The following is a 15295-nucleotide window of genomic DNA, read 5'->3' as shown; positions in this document are numbered from 1 at the left end:
TTTTTTTTTTTTTTTTTTGAGACGGAGTCTCACTCTGTCGCCCAGGTTGGAGTGTAGTGGCGCAATCTTGGATTACTGCTACCTCTGCCTCCTGGGTTCAAGTGATTCTTGTGCCTCAGCCTCCTGAGTAGCTGGGACTACAGGTGCGTGCCACCATGCCCATACTTTTAGTAGTGATCTGTACTTAGTAGAGATGGGTTTTCACCACGTTGGCCAGGCTGGTCTTGAACTTCTGACCTCAGGTGATCCATCCACCTTGGCCTCTCAAAGTGCTGTGATTACAGGCGCGAGCCACCCCAGCCAGTATGTTTGTTTGTATTTATTTATTGAGATGGAGTTCCCTCTTGTTGCCCAGGCTGGAGAGCAACGTTGTGATCTCGGCTCACTGCAACCTCCCCCTCTTGGGTTCAAGTGATTCTCCTGCCTCAGCCTCCTGAGTAGCTGGGATTACAGGCATGTGCCACCACACCTGGCTAATTTTGTATTTTTAGTAGAGACGGGGTTTCACCATGTTGGTCAGACTGGTCTCGAACTGCCAACCTCAGGTGATCTGCCCGCCTTGGCCTCCCAGAGTGCTGGGATTACAGGCGTGAGCCACTGCCCCCGGCCAATATTTAAAGTGAGCTTCTTGTAGGCAGCATAGAGTTGCATTCTTTAACCTCCAAGCTCGGCTCAGGTATCTGGGGTGTTTAAGAACTCAACTCTCAAGCCATTCACTTCCTTTTAGGAGGCTCTGGTAACGAAAGCATTTCTCATAATGAGCCACATGTGCCTTCTATAACTTCCCCCCGTGGAGTATCACTCAAGGAATTATTTCTACTTCCCCAGGACAGTTTTTCAGACAATAGGACCATACAAACCTATGGGCAACTCCTCTGGCAGTGCCAGATTCAGCTGCGGTGGATCCAGCAGGCCCATGGAGGATTATCCAAGGCTACCTAAGAAGTACCAAAGGCTACCTTGGAAAAAGTGTTGGGGGGATGGGGCGAGAAAGAGAAAACTAATTTCTCTAGGGGGAGGATTCTATTGATCAAAAAACACACTGGTTTTCCATTTAATGCAAAGAGTTTCAACTAACGAAAGTACGGGGACAACCTAGAGTATCACAGCAGAGATGGGCATACTGGGAAAGGAACACTCCCCCAAAAGGGTAAGGAGCACTTTCAGTATGCCTAGTGTATTAGTTTTCTATTTCTGCTGTAAAAATTACCACAAATTTAGTGGCCTAAAACAACACAAATGTATTCTCTTAGAGTTCAGGAGGTCAAATGTCTAAAATCACAGCGTAGGCAGGGCTGAGTTGTTTCTGAAAACCTTCTGGGATGGCGGGGATCTGTTTCTTGTCTTTTTCCGTTTCTAGAAACTATCTGCATTCCTTGACTCATGGCTCTTCTTTGCATCATTCCAACCTCCTGCTTCCATTGTCACATCTCTTACTACTGACTCGGATCCTCCTGCTTCCCTCTTATAAGCACCCTTGTGACTATATAGGTTGGGCCCACCTAGATAATCCAGGATAACTTCCCCATTTTAAGGTCCTTAAATTTTTATTTTAGAGTCGGGGGTACATGTGCTTGTTTGTTACATGCGTAATGGTTGGGGACGAAAGCCCTTAATTACATCTGCTAAACCCCTCTTACCATGCAAGGTAGCATATTCGCAGGCTCCAGGGATTAGGAAGTGGACATCTTTGGGGAGCCATTATTTATCTTTACTATGCCCAGTTACAAGTTAGACTAGCTATGGAGAAGGCAAATTCACCAGGTCCTAGATCTGTGAGGTCTGTACTGTTCAGATTTGTGTGAATTAGCTTGTGTTTTGGATGTGAACCTCGAAACTGACTTTGTGTTACATGACTAATTTTGGTCCAATCAGCTCTGTCCAGGTGTCACGGATCAAGTGGTACAGAATCCTTATGACCAAACCCCAACTCAGGTTGCTTTCTTCAGGAAGAAACTGAGTAAGAGTGTTTAGAGAGGGGGCTTTGGCACAGGAGTCAAGCAAAGTGACTAAAATTATGAGTTGTTGAGGCAACCTCACAGGTTCTAGCTTTGAACAACTGTCTTAAACATTTGGCCTCAGTTTTCACGTATCAAATGCAGCTGATAGTATCATCTTCATATGGTTGTTGTGAGAACTAAATAAAAGGTAGCTCCATGTAAAAGGTTGAGCAAAAGGCCTGCCATAGGTTAAGGGCTTGATGAATATCGTAACTTTTATTATTTGAAGGCTTGACGGGTCCCAAACAAGTTTCCTGGCTTGTCCGACCAAGGTTTTTTTTTAAAATATTTTTTTATAACATGGAGTTTTGTCATGTTGCCCAGGCTGGTCTCGAACTCCTGGGATCCAGCGATCCTCCCCACCTCAGCATGCCAAAGTGCTGGGATTACAGGCATGAGTCACCATGCCCGGCCCCAAGTAGCTGTCTTGAAACTGACCTTTAGCTTGAAACTGCTCATGCAGCTCTCAGTCCATCTTTAAGGACTGGGGGACAAGACATGGGCAAAAATTCTGCCCCAAAGATGGAGGCAGCACTGTCTGATCTTGTTCATTGTTGTCCTTGAAGGCAAATATGACTGAAAAGACTGAGTGGCCATAGTACTGCACACAGCTAACCACCTTGTGAACACTGTTGTTGCTTAACCCCTAGAGCCACCTTTGTCTGCAGAGCTAGGGGGAGGGGAAAGAAATAACCAGAGATCCAGTTTCGGAAAGTAGAAAAGTTAAGGCGAAGAGAGGAAAAATCTGTTGCCAGAACGCTGGCACCTATGCCAGGCTTATCTGAAGCAGGAACACATATTTAATGTTTTTTTTCCCTAAGCAGCTGAAAGATCTAAAATGGTACTGGTCCAACCTGAAGTGTCTTTCTGTTGTGAGGCTGAAGTGATTATAATTTTCAAAATTTCAGCAATTTTTCTAATGAAGTTTTCTCATGTGAGAAATGACTATAAAATAATGAGATCCATTTCCATGTGTGGTGTATGAAAGCAGTGTCATTACATCATGGCAATACTTTAGAAAGCAATGTTGAGCAAAAGATGGTTCCGCAAATGGCCTCCCAACTCAGGATAACTCACTGTAATCAGTACAGCTTGAACAGACCAATTCCATCTTTCCACCTTGTTTATAACCTGATATTCAGTTATAATAAATGAAATTGAGAAGAAGAGTGGAAGTAGTGAGAGGATGGGAAAGAAATTTAAAGCTTGGGGCATTCAAGCCTTGAGGCTGGACTGCTCACATCCAAATCCATCTTAACAAAATGAGAAATGATAGATGCTCTGAGACCCTAAAAAAAAAAAAAAAAAAAAAAAAAAAATTCATCAGTGGCCAGGCATCGTGGCTCATATGCCTGTAATGCCAGCACTTTGGGAGGCCGAGGTGGGAAGATTGCCTGAGCCCAGGAGTTTGAGACCAGCCTGGGCAATATAGTGAGACTCCATCTCTACAAATAGAAAAATGTAGCCAGGCATGGTGGCATGCACCTGTAGTCCCAGTTACTCTGGAGCTGAGGCGGGAGGATTGTTTGAGTTCAAGAGTTGGAGGTTGCAGTGAGCTCTGATCGTGCCGCTGCACTCCAGCCTGGGTGACAGAACAAGACCCTGACTCAAGAAAAAAAAAGATCATCAGTGACTACATAGAGTAGGGAACACTAGTCTGTGGCTTGATCCTCCTTAACACTGATTTATTTGAAGAACAACTATCCTCTCCTCTTCAGGTCATGCAATTTGATCCAATCTGTATAGTAAAATTAACCATATTCAAAGAAACTTCTTTTACAGTGCTAGACAGTTATAAAGCTCCCACATAGAAGTGACAGCCTCAGGGTGGGTCTTTATTAACTAAAAGTTACTTAAAAAAATCCAAGCTTGCATGGTTGTTAGTTAAAAGAATAAATAAAAAAACCCACACAATTGCTGCTTTCTATTAAAACTTGAAAATAGCTGAATTAAGGTTGTGAAAATCTAATATAATTTATAAATAAGTAGATTTTTTTGGAAAATATCACATAAAAGCTATTCAGTGGTAAGTTAGTTTTTACTTCTATCATGTACTTTTCCCCAATTCTGAAAGGTCAGCAAGCATACTGAGGATTTTAAAGTCCTATAAGGAAAATAACCCAGGACTGTGCATCCTTTGGCTTATCCTCTGAATTTAAAGTTGCTTCAACACAAGGACAAAGATTCATCTCCCATTGGAAATGTACACATTAGTATAAACTCAATAGCTTTTGTTGGCTATAACAGGGTATACCTGTAGTTTCAGTTCTCTAGCAGAGAGAGAGAGAGAGAGAGAAAGAGAACCAACTTCACCTTTATCTTCACTACTGATTTACCCAGTGACCTTTGGCAAGTACATTTTTCAATCATGAAAATGTTTATAATGCCTAAAAGCTCCCCTTGACACCACATAATCCCATGACATCAACATACTCACAAGACTCCAAACAGAATATTGTAAAGAGTATATATTTAAGAGATGCTTGACTGAAGCCTTTTCAGTCTTGTCACTTTAGATAGGATCTATCTCTCTGGTGATGTTTTATGATGATCCTAAGGCCTTTATCTTAACAGTCTGATAAAATCATGATTTCTTGGTAAAGTTCAAGTATCCAGAGTTCTCCTGGGTCCCCGGTATTGACTTGAATGTTGAATGTGTGCTTCTAAACATTCAGTTCCTCCTCTTCCTCCTCCCCCTCTCCACACTATCTGTTTTGTTCAGTGAATATAATTTTTTAAATATAAAATGAACATATGTAACCAATATGCCAAAATAAAAAACACACTGACAGTAGTTAGCAGTTTTCATAATTTAATGAAAAAGTATTGGTAAAAAGGTGACATTTGAAAAAGGACTGAGCTTATCTTGGAAAACTGGACTATATAAGACAAAATGAAAAAAATTAACAAAGAAGGTTAAGAGGTAATACTTCAAACAACAAAATGTAGCAAATACATTTTGGGGTAATTGAAATTTACAACTGAAGGCTCCTTCATTTACCTAGGAATATCCTGTAAAAATATTACAACTATATTTCCCTGACGAATGATATTTTAGTCAATACTCTCCCAATGGCATTACATATGGAATTTGGCTGAAGCACTGTTTCGATGTCTGCTTTTCCTCCCACTCAGAATTGAAAGGCATGAAAGGACATAGGCTACTGCACTGGCCTCTGACATAAGGAATTTACAACACAGCTCCATCATAATTTCATTACCATGAAGGTGTCAAATTAATATCTACTCCAGAGAACTCAAAGAAAAAGCACAGAAACCTATGCGTAAATAGGGGAAATTCTCTTCCTCATTTTGATAGTTTTTTTTTTTCCAAACAAAATACAGGACACCTACCACACATGCTATGGCATGTTTACACATGTACATAGGCGCAAAAGAAATATTTTGAAGATGTAGCCAAAAGAGAGGCGAAACACATATTTTCAGAAAAGGAGAAAGCAAAAAGCAAAGGAACCCATTAACAACATGACAAGAACGCAACTGGGGGAGAGGAAAACTGCTGAGTTTTCCATATTGACGGAGAGAGGGCCCCTGCCTTGACTGACTGGCACCTACTACAACTGGGCTGTTTCACCAGTAAGAAGCTTTAAAAATGGAAAATGGCCTCTTTTGTCTGAATATTCCCACTACACTTTCCCAAACTAGAAGAAAGAGAATATTAATTTAAGGCTAAGAAGAAAAGAGAGCTGAGAATTATAGTCTGCTTCACATTTAAGAAACGGCATCATTTCTCTCTTATTTAAATGGGAAGCAGACATGTTTTTATCCACCTCCCCTGCAAATGTAATTATTCTCTTCCTACTAGAAATTAATCAAGGCTGATAGTTTGGGAACAGGGTATAAGCAACTTCTGAAAAATGGCTCCAGCCTTTTTGTTTGGGAAACTGCCTCAGATTCAAAGTTGACACAAAGCTAAATTATATCCATGTGTTAAACACATGCTTTCAAATTCTGTTTGACAATAAAAATCTGTTTCAAAATTAAAGCAGGTAAGAATACTTAACCTCTGTGCATTTTACTATATTTTAATTATACCTCAATAAAAATTTTATAAACATTAAAGCAGGTATACAAAAACTGTCAGCCAAACTTATTTTAGTCAAACTTATTTGAAAACAACAACACAAAAACCCTGACCTGGTACAAATACCCCAGAAATGGTCTCACTTTGGGAAAGGCTCTGGAATACTTCATAAATGCCTAAACAGAGAATCAGAGCATTTTCCTTGGAAGTAGTACTTTTGTACTTTTGTAAACACTATCCACAAGTTAGCCTTTTATGCTTGTCAGTCAGGTGAAATAGTTATGAGTGTGTCCCCAACAAGCAAGTTTAGGAACAGGCACTGGACACTGATAAGCATGAGGAGTATTGACTCAGTAAGTTAAGATACTGTGAAAGGAACTCAACCTTGTGCAGAACAAAGGAAGACAGTAGTGAGTTTGACAGTATCTAAGATGGTGGTCTCCTGGTCTCTCCCCTGAAAAGGGTTTATAGATACCAGTGGAATTAGAAACTTCCTACAGACAGGAGCTCTGGGAGTCACATGCTGTAGCTTCAAAAGATAAGTAGTTTTAGTGTCTGATAATCATGGTCTCTTGCAAATCAGTTAACAATAAAAGGACTCTTAATACATATACTTGTCAATGTGTTATATAACTGCAAAGCTGCCCCAAAATATTTACTGAGCAAATACCCTGGGCCCAGCTGTTCCCAATAGCCTCTGACAAACCAACCTCTGGACAACCTGCAATTACTGTAATGTGCTTGTAAAAACTAGACTTGAAACATTTTCAAAAACTGCAAGACAATTTACTATGGAAAAATGTTATCCTTTTCACTGCAATTTCTCTTAACATATGCTAAAATCCTTTTGGTGTATGGGTTTTCCCCAATATATGGGGCAAAGGCAAAGGTTGGGTCATCCTTGGAAGTTTCTAATCACCTTTGCATTGAACTGTGGGAAAGGGGATGTGTCTTGCTTTTACCATGGCAATCCCGTCTAGAGTCATGGGGAGGATTTTCCCTGTCTGAGCTATCTTTCCTTACCCTGACTTTTTCTTTATTCCCATCACTTTCTGCTTCTGAATCACTCAGCTCCAAATCTGGGCAATAGCCATCATTTTCCTGATATGGAGCTCTCCCTGCAGACCGCCTGAGAAGCTGTCTACCCCAGAACTGCTCCTTGGGGCTCATATTCTTGGTTGGCTTCACATAGCACTGGAGGTCCTCTGCGTTCCTCACCCACCTATTGGTGGTCTCTTTAAAGGACCTACTAAAGTGTTCTACAGTGGATTTTCTAAAGCTGCCCTGACTGACCAAGTGGGGACTGAGCACAGGCTCTTGGTCACAGAACATCTCACTCGAGCTGTCTTTTTGGGTGACATTCCCAGACCAGCTGCCCTCCAGGCCATTGGATTTGGCAAACTTGGAGTTAGGCTGACTTTTCCCATTCCCAATGGAAGACTGTCCATGGAGGGCAGCCTGAAGGACAAGAGGCTTTCCCAGTGACTGCCCATGATAGCACTCTGAAGACGGGGTTCTCCAAGCGGGACTGGACTCCTTTGCTTCACTCCTAGAATGGCTGAGACTGGCCAGCAAACGGTTATTCTTGCTCTCTAGTGGGTATCTCGGATATGATTTCGTTCTCATTTCTAGTGACTCCTGGGGCACCTGCATGCTCCTTATACTGTGAACAGAGGAGCTGCTGTCAGGAGAGTGGGGTTGCTGATCGGTTTCTGTGGAGCTGTTTCTGTGGTCTTCTGGGGTTGATCTGGGCATTTTTAACTTCAAGGTAATTCTTGGTGGTGGATAAAACAGTGAGTTTTCGAGTGCATTTGTCAAAGGTAGCCCTGAGGTAAAAAAGAAAGATTCATTTTAACAACAGATTTAAATGATGGCTTTTGTGCTTATGGCAGAGTGAGTTCACACACCTACTCTTCCAAATGTTTAACAAGCACCTGGCTCTGCTAGGTATGTACATCATAGTGCAGCAGCTGGAGTGAGCTGAACTAGAGGCTGGGACCAAGAATGCTACAGATGAGAAACTCAGCAATGCCACTGTTTGCTATATGGCTCCACACCTCTTTACCTCTGCTCCTTTAGTTTGTAAAATGATCACAAACTAGTATGCTGCCTCCTGCGTCCCATCTCTGCCCTTCCATTTCTGAGAAGAATGTCTCTAGCAATGGTTTAGAACAGGGTCTCCCTATTTGTGTGTCCCTGTATGCATGTGTCGGTATGGCACAGCACTTAGTATGTGTCTTAAACACACACATTTCAGGCCCCATCCTCTAATCTCTTCTGGCCTTCCTGAAGCAAGGCAAACACAAACCTTCAGAAACGTTGCAAGGGTTTTGGTGGGTGAAGAGTATGTATGTGTTTGAACTTGGCATTAGAGGTGATACTGGTTGGTTCCCATAAATTTTATATCCTTAACCTAGAATACTTTCCTGACTACAAATGAACATTATGGAGGTGAAAGGTTTTGTAGTGGTAAGGCCAGCAGAAAAGAATCATAACATTCCTGCCAATCGGCCAGCTTTAGGATTGGCTGGGGAGTATCGGCAATCAGTTTCTCAGTCAAGTCACCCTACAATCACAGTCAGAACAGGCCTTCTTGTATTATTTCAAGTACTTTGAAATTTAAAAAGCACTATCAAACAATTCCTTCTTGTATATGGACTTGACCTTTGCCCATTATCATCTTACGGTAGCCTCACAAAAATGAGATATCGAGAGGATAGCTTTTAGGTACCCCAGTGGGCAGCATTTGTTCCCCAAAGGTCCACCTTAAACACCCACAACCCCCATTTCTGTCAGCAGCTCCCACCTGCTGATGCTGCAAGTCATAATGAGGTTGACTCCTACCCATCAGAAGGCATGTGGGTAGGAGCCAATTTCCTTGGCATGCAGGGACTCTCCCTGTTATCCTCTGCTTCTCCTTGTTTGTCATGTTGCCCTTTGTGGCTGAGCAGTCTTGCTGCCTCCTGCTACACTACTCTGTTGAGACTCATGACATTGAGATACTCCAGGGCCTCTGACACCGACTTGTCACCTCATTTCTGAGTCTCTCTCTTGCTCCATGGCTCCCTTGGCAGGAGCTGATTCTGCACACCCTGTCCAGTGACCCCTAGTTTCCCAGGCTCTGCCATTGACCACTGTGTTAAATGAGGCACAGGGAGTTTACAGGTGTCACTGAATATGACTGTTATCATTCCAGCCAAGCTCCCTATGCTTAGGGCACTATAATTATGCTCACCTGTCTTGCTCACCAAGTGAGCAGTATACCCTACAGGCAGGGATTTTGTCTTGCTTTCTGCTCTATCTTGTAAATCAGCTCTTAGTCCATTGTAGGTGCTCAACAAATATTAGTGAATAAAAGAAAAGATAACAACTCAGATCTAAAAACTTACTTCTGGCTAAGGATTTGTTTTAATAGACTACTGTTAAGATGAGTAACCCTGGAATTAAGTGTTTTCTGGAAACGGGTTAGATTCTATCCTGTCGATTTCTAAATGAATTTGATAATTACAGAATAATTTCATGGCTTCAACTAATGGTCTCGAATATCTGTTTGGGACCTAGATTACCTGCCCTAGACCTACAACTCCTCCTACCCCACCCTGGGATTTCTTGCCTTATGAACTGACAGTGAAATGGGCCAGTTTATACCAAGATTAGACGGAAGCAAATGAGATATCTGACAAGAATTTAAAAAGATTTTTAAGTGGAATGACTGGCATGAAATTTAAATTGTTAAGATAGGATATAACCAGAGTCTACATATTTGTTAGGACATTTTAAATATACAGGTTACCTGCATCAATTTCTTGGTTAAGAAGCTGGACTTGCAAACCGAAGATCTGTTCCTGTATTTTGTTGTGTGACAGTTTCAGCTTCTCTCGCCTGCTTATCATATAGCACAGATTTCGGACCTGAAAGCCCAATCCCCAACAAATAGAGATGTTTGTCATGTTAAGCAAACCTGACAACTGAAATTGTTTGGCTAAAATAAAGACACTAAAGTCAGGTAGGGTTGAGAAGACAGAATCCAAGAGCTGCAGAATGAGAGCCACTCCACAGGAATTCACACAGCATGGTCAATTGTGGGATCATGGTTTCTATATAAATCAATAGTAAGAGCAAAATGCTCCAAATCTGCCTTCTGAAACCTACTCTCCTTGCAGTGTCATGGGTTTGATATTTATTTGCACAGCCAGGTTAGGAAGACCGAATGATAGTTTAACAATTCAGCCTTCCCTTTAGATCCCTGAGTATGAATGATGGCAATGCTGGCTGTACCCAGTAGAATTGTCTAATCAGTGCCGCATGGGCAGGATACAGTTCCACTGGGAAGACTAGAAGTGTTTTCTTTGCTCACACTTTCAGCTCAACCAAGTTTCCACAGCCACAAAGGTGAAATACTCACTCTCTCATACTCCCTACCTAGGCAAGTTACACAAACTTTCTTTGCCCCAGTTTGTTCATCTGTAAATAGCGATGATGATAATAATAGTAGTTTTTCATGGGCATGTTAGAATTAAATGAATTAATATTTATAAAATGCTTAGGACAGTGTTGGCAATAATAGTAATAGTAGGTGCTATATGTGAGTGTCTTAAATTTTTAAAAGTGAGCCAAATCTATTAGTTCTCTTTCAAATTCTGGTAGCAGAGAAAAAAACACAAGCCATTTATAGAATTACATTTAATTAGAAAATTCTCTAGGATAAACACAGGGTTTAACTTACCCTTGAAGCCCTGCAGCATCTCATTTAGTAGATACCTGATAAATACACCATGAGTTATATTGAATTATCATGTGGAGTGGCTCTCAACTGGGGGAGAGCAGTTTGCAAAAATTTTTGGTTGTCACATTGGGGGTGTGTGTGCGGGTGCTACTGGCATCTAGTGGGTAGAGGCCAGGGATGCTGGTAAACATCTTAAATTCCCCCTACAACAAAGGACAGCCCCCTAACAACAAAAAACGATTCAGTCCAAAATGTCAACAGTGCCAAGTTTGTGAAACTCTAATTTGGTGTTTTCCTGAACAAAATTCACTCTTTCTTCAGCCTAAAGTCTCATAAATATGTCAGTAAAATATGAAGGGGCCAATTTAGGCTCAACAGTGAATAAAAACTAAACCAAATGAGAGTTTATTTCAAATGTAAAGTTCATAGAGCATATACGTGAGGCCTCTCAAATCCCCTGGATGTGCCTGCCAGAATTTACACAGAGCCCACAAGTCTGGGGCCACAAAGAGATCAGAAGATAAGCAAGGACACAGAAGCCCACACTATTATGAGCTGACTAACCATTATTAAACCGGAAGTGGGACCTCCATTTCTACACAGACCGAGACCTATATACTAGTCACAGCTGGTCACCTTACCCTCTCCAGGTCCTGGCGTAGATGCATAAACATTCTCATTCGAGTGTGAATGCTTTCCTCTTTTGGCTGCACCAGCCCATTTTCTTCATCCTCCTTTGGAGGAAATAATGGCTTATTGAAGTTACTTTTCCGCTTCAGTTTCCAGTAGTTATAGATAAAGTCCACAGCTAGTGTGGGCATACCCAGCTCTGCAGCCACATCTTCCACTCGTACCAAGGAATAGAACTCCTCCTCCAGCTCCCGAAGCTTCTGTGCCCGCAGGCTGGTTTTCTCACTTTTGGCCTGACTCTGCTCTTTAGCCCGGTGGTGGGGGTACTCAGCTTCTCCAAGTTTCTGCCTGTTTTGGCTATGCTTGAGGCAATATGACTTGAACTTCACTTCGTCTCCCTCATCTAGGATGGTCTTCATCTCTAGGCCGTGCTCAAAGGCACAGGTGACGTGGAAGGCAGTGATGCAGCTTTTTATAGAGCACTGTAGGAAGAAAATATGCATCAAGGTAGCAGGGTTGGAGGAAAAGGGAGAGCCCTATGTTTCTGGACCTAAACTGATAGCTTGTAGGAAGCAAAGGAAAGACCGGGAGAAAGTTAGTCCTAAACTGACCATAACAGATGCTTTACAAGTAACCCAAGAAACCTGTTCTTACAGAAAACAGCAAACACAGAGGCCAAAAAAAAAAAAAAAAAAAAAAAAAAATTCAAACACTCCTTTTGAGGTTTCAGCTCAAGCATTCAAGCATCAAGTTTTCTGAGATGCTTTCCTGGGCTCCTGTAAACAGTAATGTAGTCTCTTCTCTGTGTCTCCCACATCACCCTATAAATGCTTTTATAATGGGACTTTTCACACTGTACCTATATCAATTGTCAAGTCCTTACGGATAGATCTTAAAAACAGAAACTGTGTCTTTCATTTTGCATTGTCATTAACTATTGAAGAAGCAGCTGCTCAGAAAATGCTTATAAACAAACAAAAGAAAACATACAAAGTCAGTATTATTGCTAGAGCATTCACTGGTTCTAAAAAGATCACAGGAATTCCAATATCTAAGTAACCTAACTTCTTGAATTTTTTTCTTTTAAACATAAAAATTTTAGGCCAGAGCACAGTGGCTTACACCTGTAATCCCAGCACTTTGGGAGGCCGAGGCAGGTGGATCACTTGACACCAGGAGTTCGAGACCAGCTTGGGCAACATGGCGAAACCCTGTCTCTACTGAAAATACAAAAGTTATCTGGGCATGGTGGTGCACATCTGTAGTCCCAGCTACTTGGGAGGCTGAGGCATGAGAATTGCCTGAACCCGGGAGGTCCAAGCTTCAGTGAGCCGAGATCACACCACTGCACTCCAGCCTGGGCAACAGAGTGAGACCCTATCTCAAAAAGAATTTTATAAAACATTTAAAAATAGAGACGGAATCTGTGTTGCTCAGGCTGGTCTTGAACTCCTGGGCTCAAGTGATCCAACAGCCCCAGCCTCCCTCAAAGTGTTGGGATTACAGGTGTGAGCCACCATGCCCCGTGAAATTGTTGTTATAGAACTGAGCTGTCCAACTTGGTGGCCAAGTAGCCATGAGTGGCTATTTAATTTTTTATTTTATTTTTTTAGATGGTGTCTCACTTTGTCGCCCAGGCTGGAGTGCAGTGGTGCAGTCTCGGCTCACTGCAACCTCTGCCTCCCAGGTTCAACCGGTTCTCCTGCCTCAGCCTCCCGAGTAGCTGGGATTACAGGCATGTGCCACAATGCCCGGCTAATTTTTGTATTTTTAGTAGAGATGGGGTTTCACTATGTTGGTCAGGATGGTCTCGAACTCCTGACCTCAAGTGATCTGCCTGCCTTGGCCTCCCAAAGTGCTGGGATTACAGGCATTGAGCCACTGCGCCCAGTCTTAAATTTAATTAAATTAAAATTACATATAATTAAAAAATTTAGTTTCTTAGTCACAGTAGCCACATTTTAACCACACTAGACAGCACAGACGTAAAACATTTCCATCACTGTGGAAAGCTTTTTTTTTTTTTTTTTTTGAGACAGTCTCACTCTGTTGCCCAGGCTGGAGTGCAGAGGTACGATCTTGGCTCACTGTAACCTCTGCCTCCTGGGTTCAATCGATTCTCTTGCCTCAGCCTCCCAAGTAGCTGAGATTACAGGTGTGCATCACCATGCCTGGCTAATTTTTGCATTTTTAGTAGAGATGGGGTTTCACCATGTTAGCCAGGCTGGTCTAGTCTCGAACTCCTGGCCTCAAGCGATCTGCCCAACTCAGCCTCCCAAAGTGCTGGGATTACAGGCATGAGCCACTGCATGCTGCTGCCCAAAGATTTAAAATGCATGAGTGCACCTATGCGTTTATGTAGAGGAAGTGGGGAAAGTAAGGGAAGATTCATTTCTAAGGAAATATTGGGAATTCTTATGGTTAAAGCCAAGTGTTAACTCTTACATATGAATAAAGACAAAAAGAATGCAAAGGCCCGATAGATTATCTTAGATTGAGAAATTCAACACCTAAGAGAATACTGGAAACTGTCAAAGTTTTAAAGGGGCATATTCCATATTTCATTTAAATTAATTTCATATGATAAAGAATTCCAGGGATGAAATATAATTCTAAGATCATCTAATCCAGCCTCACATTTATTATTGCTTGAATTTCCTCTAGAGTACCTGATTTTCTACCTCCATCCCCCACTCTATACACATCCCCCTCCACTTTCCAATTAAGTGGTAATCTAGCCACTTACTGAATTCTTCCAGATAAGAAGCTCCTAAGATGGTCCACCCTGGCTTTTAACACCACTATCAGAAAAGTTTGTTATATTACACTGAAGCCTCTCGAAAATGATGATGATGAAAGTTCAAGATGTACTTTTACCTGGGTACCTTTTGTTATTACTTGACTAAGAAACTAGTCAGACATTTGAGAAACAAAAGTAAAAGGTATTCTTTAGTAAAAGATTTCAAGTGTTGGGCACAGTACTCTTTTGCTGTTTAATAACTGTTAAACATATGGGAAGAAAAAACAAATGGTTTTCTATTCAAGGGAATGAATAAGTGACATTAAACTACTATTATTGGGAAGCTAAAAACAGATCTTCTCAGGTCAAATTTATAGAACGTTTATAGAATATACAGACATAAATATAAACATAAATTATTCAAAATAAAAGATAATGCACAGACAAGAATTGGGTACTTATATAAAAAATATGCCTTAGAAAACTGCCATAAAATCCAACTCTTTTCAAAAAAGATAATTCTGTGGTATTTATAGCTGGAGATCTATATATTTTGGTGGTGAAAAAATGCTGGTCAATGGGCACAAAGTTATAATTGGGAGGAATAAGTTCTGGTGTTCTATTGCACAGGGTGACAATAGTTAACAGAAGGGTATTATATTTTACAAAATAGCTACAAGAGAGGCTTTTGAATGTTCTCACCATAAAGAAATGATAAACGCATGAGATGATGGATATGCTAAATATCCTGATTCAACTATACAACATATATAAAGACATCAAATTATACCCTACAAATATGTACAACTACAATGTGTTAATAAAAATTGCAATTTAAAAGATAAAACTTGGGCTGGGTGGGCATGGTGGCTCACGCCTATAATCCCAGCACCTTGGGAGGTTGAGGTGAGTGGATTGCTTGAGCTCTGAAGTTCCAGACCAGCCTGGGTAACATAGTGAGACCTCATCTCTACTAAAAATAAAAAAACACAAAGTAATATTGCCATTAAAAAAAAGAAGAAGAGTGCCGGGCACAGTGACTCACACTTGTAATCCCAGCTGCTTGGGAGGCTGAGACAGGAGAATTGCTTGAACCCAGGAGGCGGAGGTTGCAGTGAGCCAAGATGGCGCCATTGCACTCCAGCCTGGACGAC

General features: G+C 41.4%; 1 protein-coding gene across 1 annotated transcript in view; it reads right to left on the bottom strand.

Moving 5' to 3' along the window:
• Positions 1-4795: 4795 nt before the first annotated feature.
• Positions 4796-15295, bottom strand: part of JADE3 (jade family PHD finger 3) — an 84883-nt gene continuing 74383 nt past the window's right edge. Inside the window, exons 8-10 of the mRNA XM_011982826.1 lie at positions 11413-11883; positions 9839-9956; positions 4796-7871 (exon numbers count right to left, since the gene is read on the bottom strand). Of these exons, the coding sequence (XP_011838216.1) occupies positions 6961-7871; positions 9839-9956; positions 11413-11883 (1500 nt within the window). The 3' untranslated portion in view covers positions 4796-6960. The remainder of the gene's footprint in view (positions 7872-9838; positions 9957-11412; positions 11884-15295) is intronic.

Source organism: Mandrillus leucophaeus, unplaced genomic scaffold (genome assembly GCF_000951045.1).
Source record: "Mandrillus leucophaeus isolate KB7577 unplaced genomic scaffold, Mleu.le_1.0 Scaffold243, whole genome shotgun sequence".
NCBI classification, from domain to species: domain Eukaryota; kingdom Metazoa; phylum Chordata; class Mammalia; order Primates; family Cercopithecidae; genus Mandrillus; species Mandrillus leucophaeus.
The sequence above is the reverse complement of the archived record's forward strand: the minus strand, read 5'-3'. Positions and strand labels throughout refer to the sequence as shown.